We start from the raw sequence: 8,003 nt of genomic DNA, 5'->3' as shown, positions 1-8,003 counted from the left end.
TTATAATTTAAAATTTTTAATTGTGAAAATCCAAGTTCTTTGAAAATATTAAATTTTTTATCATATAAAATCTTAAATTAGTCCATTGCATGTCTTTTTTTGTACATATATATTTATATAAATTATTTTTTAAAAAAAATTCATTAAACCAGGGTTGAATCGATCTGAACGATTGAATCTCAACTTGAACATCTCGTCGATTCAATTAACGATCCGAGTTTTAAAACATTGAAATGATGACGCACTGTTAAAAACAGGTTCGCGGAGGACAAATCCCATTCCAACCAACATGTTTTAATAAAAATTCGCCTTCCAAGCAAGTCAACCAAGTTAAGTAATAATTGGGCTTCACCGCAATCCTTTTTAGACCGTCGAAAAGGCTAACTTAAAAGGCGCAGAGCCAAGAAAATAGCACTGGACGAAGGCGAAACAGAAGTACTAATTAAGGTACAATCTGTGATAAAACTACAACGGATGTACTGATTGTTTCCGGTCGTTGCCACTATTACGCATCATCCAACCTGAAGTTCTATTTTTCCGTCCACACGATTGGTGGTGTATCTCAGCTGAATTTTTCGTCTCTTTATGGCCAAAATACTTTAAAGGGATAATTTCAGAAACCTCCCCTGAAGTTTCTAACAATTTCACTGAGCTCCCCTAAAATTTAAAAAATTATACTTACCTCCCTACCAGTCTAATTAATATGTTATAGTCCACTATTTAAGGGTTACTGATAAAATTTGCTTAATTCTGATCTGTTAGTTATAATCCCATCATTGTGGATTAGTTGTCATTATTAATAAAAATAACTTTTATTAAAAAAAAAAAAAAGAAAGAAGAAAACCTGAGATTCCTGTAACCAATCAATAAACCGCTATCCATATATTCCAATTTGTCTGGATCTGACCAGGAATTTTCCAGTCATTAAACAAACAAAATTCTACAAACGTAAATTTGCAAGTGAACATCTCAATTTGGAAATGAACAGAGAGGTTCTGGATGGAGAATTACTTGCCAGCAGCCTCCTGACTTAATCAGGATGATCAAGTTCTTGCCAGTCCTGAATCCTAATCCCCCCTCCCCCTTCCCATTTAATGCCACAGACGAGGAAAGCCAGAAAAGGAAAAACTAATGAAATGCCCACATCCTCCCTGCACCCATAATGATGGCCCTTAATGCAAAAGACAAGAACAACAACATGATGATGAAGTGAAATCCTTCCAATTTCCAATCAAGAACATGTACGTCACAACATTAATTAATCATAGAAAGTACACAAACTCTCTCGTGAATTGTCACTAAATGATCAGTGACAAGAACCATTCTATGCCAAAATGCGCCTGTGAGGTTCTACACAAAATACTTCCTGCTGTGCATTACAGGAACCAAATTTTGCCACAAAGTCATGTTTACCTAACACTACTTTGAGTTTCAACTTCCAGGAGTCTTGGATCAGCGAAGTTGGAAGTTGGAACCTCACATTGCAGAAAACAGGGATTTGTGACATCCCAGGTTCTGTAACTAGAAACTAACCACAACTTATGGTACTGATGACCTATTCTAAATTCCTATGTTGAATCATTTAGCTGAGGAATTCTTCAGCCGAAGTACTGATAACCCTTATCACTCTGTTGCATAATAAGCTGTATGCTATACATCCCTGTCATGATCACCTCAATTTGCCGCAAGCAAACATGGGTTCTAAAGCTAAGACAGGGTAAAACCAAAAATACCAAAAAAGAAAAGATAGATCTGATCAAACCCCCTCCAAACTGCCACTGGGCTCATTTTTGTGGAGAAACTCCATCCAACATTTGGGCAACCTCCTTCATTGCTGGCCTAGTTTTACCATTCTCAGTAGCACACATTTTAGCAATTCTAAAAACTTCTATGACCTCGTTTTCCTTGAGCTCATCCTTTAGGATATTACCATCCACCATTTCCATGTACCGCTTTTGCGCCACCATGGTATTAACCCATCCCATCAACCTAATCTCCTTTCCATCTTCCCACGGAAAGGGCAAACTAGGCCGCCTCCCGGTGACAATTTCCAACATCAGTACCCCAAAGCTATAAACGTCCCCCATCATCGTCGCCGTCGTCGCGCCGCTAAGGTATTCCGGCGGCATGTAGCCCATCGTGCCGGCCACCTGAGTCGATACGTGCGAGTGGGACCCCTCGATGCTTCTAGCCAATCCAAAGTCAGCTATGTGTGCCTCGAAATTCGCGTCTAATAGCACATTACTGGCCTTAATATCCCTGTGTATTATTGGTGTGTCCAAATTATGCATATAAGCCAATCCCCTAGCAATTCCGCTGATAATCTTAATCCTCGTTACCCAAGATAACGGCAACCTGAAAACTGAATGCTCCACGTCCACGTCATCGGTATCCTCGGACGGGCACGACGTGTCATACAGCCATTGGTCCAAACTTCCCCTCTCGATATACTCGTACACTAAAATCCGCTCCGAACCGGTGGAGCAATACCCGAGAATCTTAACGATATTCGGGTGGTGGATCTTTCCCAGGGTCTCCATTTCAGCCTGAAACTCCCGGAAGCCCTGGAATGCATCGGCGTCGAGTTTCTTGACGGCGACAGCGACACCGGAGGAGAGCTTAGCTTTATAAACCAAGCCGAAGCTCCCGTCTCCGACTATGAGCTCCGGAGAGAAGTTCGCTGTAGCTTGAAGGAGCTCCCCCATGGAAACCGGGTTCAAACTCGGGTCAAAGGTTGTAGTTTCTCCTATAGTAATAGAAGAAAACTCCGGTTTGTTAGTGGGCACTGCCTTGGGCCGGGTATCCAGTGTTCTGACCCGAGATCGGGGTGGATTAGGACGCTGTCGTTTCGAGCTGGTTCTGCAGATTACCATAAGAACTCCGAAAAGAACAGTTACTGCGAAAAAACTAGCCATGGCTGCTAATACAGCTTGGAGGGTTGGATTCATTTTTCTGGGTTTCTGGGTGGATATTTTTTGTGGGTTGAATCGACTGAGAAGGGAAGGGAGAGGAGGACAGGATCAAAAGGGAGATGAACCGCCATTAACGGGTCTTAATCTATCTTATGTTACAAGGAAGAAGAGTAGGTGTGTTGTGCTGTCTTGTTGGGTTGACTGAGGTGTACCAGTCAACGGTTTGGTTGTTCTTAGCTCTTTCTAACATCATAATTATGAATGTAAATTGCATGTAAATTTAAATTTGTTCTTTTTATATATATAATCTAAATTCTAACCTGGTCGTTTCCTTTATATTTTTTTTTCTATTACTATTAGGAAAGTGGGAAGAAAATAGAAGAGAACGTTTCAACTAGTTGTTTTAGCACAACTTAGAACCTTCAGAAGCTATACATTAAGCCCTGCATGTTCGTGTTTAAAGTTTGGACATTTTGTTATGTTTACGTGAACATATTTTTCAATCATCTTTTCACATTATATATATCAAATTATTATAATAATTTTTCTATAAAAAATTCAAAAAAATGCAATCCAAACAAGACGCAAATTTTTAAAGGGATTGATTGCCCCATTTGACTGGTTCAACAAAATTGATAATTCAGATTGGACTAACGATTAAGATTTGAACTTTCTAAATTCATAAATTAGTTGTACTGTGCATAAAATTGGATGAATTTTTTTTTTTTTTGGGTCAAAAAAGGGGAGTTTGATAGGAACCAACTAAATTATCTTGCACTGCTGATGCACTAGTAACGAGTTAGCTGAGAATTGACTACAAAATTTTTTTTTTTTTGGGGTAGAATGCACTTCTTTCACAATGGTATGCTGTTTTCATTGGCATGCATACCCCCTAAAAGTAACAATTTGAACTAGTATTCAAGTGTACATAATATTAATTATGTGGTATTAGTCATTGGGTTTGGCATTTTCCAACTCATTTAAGTGTTTTCACTTTTCAACTCATAAAATTGCTCTATGGATTGTTTGACTGTCAAACGTTTAGGGACGAAATTGGTGCCATGTGTGGTGCCGGCCGGCCAATCACAAATTCAACTGTAAAGATTCTAAGGTATTTCCGAGGACTTCAACTTCTCTTTTTTGACTTCGTGGGACGAATGGTTGTGCTCATGAAACCCAAGTTTTGCACACAGATCAAATATTTTTATTTTTAATTAATGTTTTCGTCCCCACTAATCAATCAACTTTTGAAACTGTATGCAAATACTTTGAGTTTGTTTGGATTGAGGCTTATTTGCAAAATATTAGTATTTGTTTTCATCATAAACACGTTTTTGGGATCTGTCCCAGAAATAGGGATGGATGATGGTCCATTAATCATTCTAAATAATATTTTAAATAATCTCCTATTCAAACAAACCCTTTAGTTTTAACATATATGCCAATCTATTCTCTGTAATTGTTCCTTTTTTATTATTATTTTTTTGCTAGTTACTATCACACATTTTGGCTTTTTCTAGTTAGTCTTCAGGAGAGGGTTAAGTCGTGCGAGTGTTTGGAAGTGCCTTATAGGCTTATGCTCCGAGTTAGGTCTCAAAATTGACCTTCATTATCCTTAACAAACAAATGTAACATCTGTGATAGAGATAAAAATAAGTGTGGATTAGACTTTTTATGTAGATTATGTTGACCGACTTGACTTTAAGGCTATGAGAAAAGTAATTCATCTTTCACATTGCATAATGACATCATATAAGTTAATAGTACAAGGTGTTTATTCAACTACATACTTGAAATTCGTGTACCGATAAACATAAATCAAAGATAGTAGTATTAAAGATTTGACATTCTTATAGAAAATATGGACATGGTAACTATTTATACAAAAAATAAAAAATAAAAATTGTTAACCTAAGGATTCTAGCTTACCATGTTAATTAGGCATTCATCGTGTAACTAATGTACTGGTCCATTTTCTTGAATCTTGATCGGTGTAGGGACCTTTGACTGGCTGTGTATCATGTGAGATTTTTTTTTTTTTTTTTTTGTCATTCGTCGCTATTTTATCTATATTCTACTCTATCCTAATCTATCTAAGGGGAGATCCAACTGGACCTATGGGAACAGGTGGAAACTGAACTACCACTGAACCAAACGGGTGCACTACGACACCCCATCTAAATTTTTTAGAAAATCTACTTATTGTGGCAATTGAAACCTTGACCTCCACCCCACCAAGCCTTGCCACCAGTCCAAAGGCTAATGGTTGTATCACGTGCCAGTTGAGAAATCAAATTCCACCATTTCCCATTATATTATATAAGCTATTCTCCAGATTCTCTTCTTGTCATTATATATTTTGGCCTTTTTTTTTAATATGGATTACTATGGTCAGCAAGTCTCTAAAATTATCACTATCGGGATTAACGCTGTACCCCAATTATTCGCTTCTTTAAAATCCCATCATGTTACTAGATTGACTTTGACACTTGCACTAACACTCTCGAGATTTTAAAAAATTTCGTTGACCACACTTGCTTTTGAGATTTTGGTAATAATTCAGTCCAAGTAGAGCTAAAATATTATTGTCACGAGTGAGATGGGATTTTTATTCCATGAATGCCCTTTTGGTCCCTGCATCAGCAGGACTGCAGGAGATTGCAAGTTCTTAAAAGATTGAAATGACTAGTAAAGTTGAAGGGGTGTAAATGTAATTCAGGGACTTTCAAGCAAGGTTAAAATGGAAATAATTTAACCACCAATTCTTATATGATTGGAAATAAAAAGAGCAGTTACTAAATGGAAGAATTGAACATGTGGCCACGTTCTGTTAGACCATCTAACATTGCGTAATTTTTGCTAAATAGGGTATAAATCTAGAATTGTTTGTATCTAGTCTTGCTAAGCAACGTGATACATGGTAGCAAGTCGGTGAAAGTCAATCCTTGAATAGCCTCTTAACATATTTGTTTGAATAGTGCATTAGTTGTCAAAATTTATTTGCTCGCATTATAAATATATTTTTTAATTTTTTTTTATCTCGCACATATCATATCGAAAAAGATGCTACAATAATTTTTTTTTCAAAAATTATGTCAAATAATCTACCATCCAAGTGCACTATTACGCTGGGAAAATACATTATTCGAAATCTCCTAGGATAGAGTTTTTTTTTTGTTGGGGGGGGGGGGTAAGTAGATACTCAAAAGTCACAAGTTGTTATTAGCATTTCCCACTTGAATAAAAATTTTCGCTCTGCAAAATGAATAAATTGAATTGAACTCCAAATTGTATAAAAACACTACTATATATACTTCCTTTTAATTATGGTACTAGTTAGGAACTTTAACTTCCTAGTTATATATCTCCTTGCTTGGGATTCTAAATGGAAACTGTTGATCCTGGACGACAAAACCCTGATACTGCATGAGATGATCCCTTAAAAGAAGATATCACTTGGGAATCTGGGATGTAATGCATCCTTAAAGCTTAAACATTTCCCCCCTTTCATAATCTCTTTTTAAGAAAAAGAAACAAGATATTCGACTGACGGTGAAAACGTGCCTAAAGAAGAGATTTTGACTAGAAAAAGGGGGAAAAAAAGGGAATTTTCTTGTCGTGGTCATATTCTTGTTGGAGCCCACACGGCGGTCAAGCCAAAACCCTGTAGATATCGTGCTTAATACTCCTGTATAGCCAAATTTATAACACGGTAGTATACACCAAAACTGAAAATCCGTGGAGGCCAAGCTTGAAAATGGCAAAAGATTCTAAGTCCAACTTCTACATTTAGAGAGAACATGAAAAAAGTTTGAAATTCATGATGGAGAATTGGAAATGCTAGAAAGAATATGCAGACCCCATGAAGGCTAGGTATAGGCACCCGCTAGCCTAATTACACAGATGAATCGAAAAAAAAAAAGTGATTCATCAAGATGGATCGAAAAAGAAATCTTTATTGATTCTACCTCTTATTTTTTATGAAGAAAATGAATCTTTTTTTTTTTTCAAAGGATCAAGAAAAAATGGGTGTAACTGCAACATTAAACGTCTTAGTTTTTACATAACACAATTATAATATAAATATGCATAAATATAAATTACTGCATCTTTATGTTTAGACACTTTTTAAAATTAACTGCAGTTCGTCTGAAACCAACCCCCATTAGCCAAATCGAATATTAGAATATATTAAAGATACGTTTTAACTGAAAAAAAAAAAGAGAAAGAAAGAAAGACCTGCTAAAAATGTGCAACTTGTAAACATGCTATACTGGTAAGTTCTTAATCACTCATTAAACAAATCCTAGGATGAGATTTCAGTTCAGTTTTCCCTCTATAAAATAAATGATTAATTTTTCCTACACCGACGATAATATATACACAGTCAACGTTGGATGAATGGCAATTATGTAAAATTTGAATTTGAAATTCAGATTTTGTACATATGTCATAAATTAAACGATGATAATGTATACAGTGTATATAAGATTTACTCATAAATAAATAATCGATTACCCCTTTTGCACCTAAAAGGTTAAAGTTAGTAGTTTATCTCTCTCCACCAGTAATCACTTTTTCTTTTTCTTTTGTTCTGGGCACTGTTAAACAAACATCGAATGAATTTTCAGTCCATAAGTAGTCAACTATCCCTTTGTACCCAAAAGATCACAGTTAACATCTCTTTCTCTCCACCAATTTTCACCTTTTCTTTTTCTTTTATTTTTCAGAATATCCAAGTATAGCATTATAGAATTAAGCATGCTCTCTGTGTATCTCCTACAGGGAAAGAATCCAATATCCCAAATTGCTAATCGAAGATTTTTTTTTTTTTGGGGACCAAGTTGATGTTTTCAAAAATCATTATTGAGTATTGACTTTAATTCCTCATGTTTCGGTTTCAAACAATTGAAAGAACTGGACAAACTTCACATAATCATTGCTAGTAAATTCCACAAGCACGGCTTAAGTTTCCCCCTTTTGCAGTATGATTTCATTTAAGCACAAATATAAGTGGCGTTTATTTAGGCCAATTCTATTGTTTTCTTGACTACTAAATCAAACTTAAGAAAGAAGAGAAGAGTCGCTCTC

At 36.0% G+C, this 8,003-nt stretch overlaps 1 protein-coding gene across 1 annotated transcript; it reads right to left on the bottom strand.

Annotated features, from left to right (window-relative positions):
• Positions 1-1,199: 1,199 nt before the first annotated feature.
• On the bottom strand, positions 1,200-3,144 carry LOC113748591 (leucine-rich repeat receptor protein kinase EMS1). Its single transcript, XM_027292063.1, has one exon. The coding sequence runs from the start codon at positions 2,946-2,948 to the stop codon at positions 1,785-1,787; it is 1,164 nt and encodes a 387-aa protein (XP_027147864.1). The 5' UTR covers positions 2,949-3,144; the 3' UTR covers positions 1,200-1,784.
• Between the last annotated feature and the right edge of the window lie 4,859 nt (positions 3,145-8,003).

This window comes from Coffea eugenioides, chromosome 10 (genome assembly GCF_003713205.1).
Source record: "Coffea eugenioides isolate CCC68of chromosome 10, Ceug_1.0, whole genome shotgun sequence".
In the NCBI taxonomy this organism is placed as follows: Eukaryota; Viridiplantae; Streptophyta; class Magnoliopsida; order Gentianales; family Rubiaceae; genus Coffea; species Coffea eugenioides.
The sequence above is the reverse complement of the archived record's forward strand: the minus strand, read 5'-3'. Positions and strand labels throughout refer to the sequence as shown.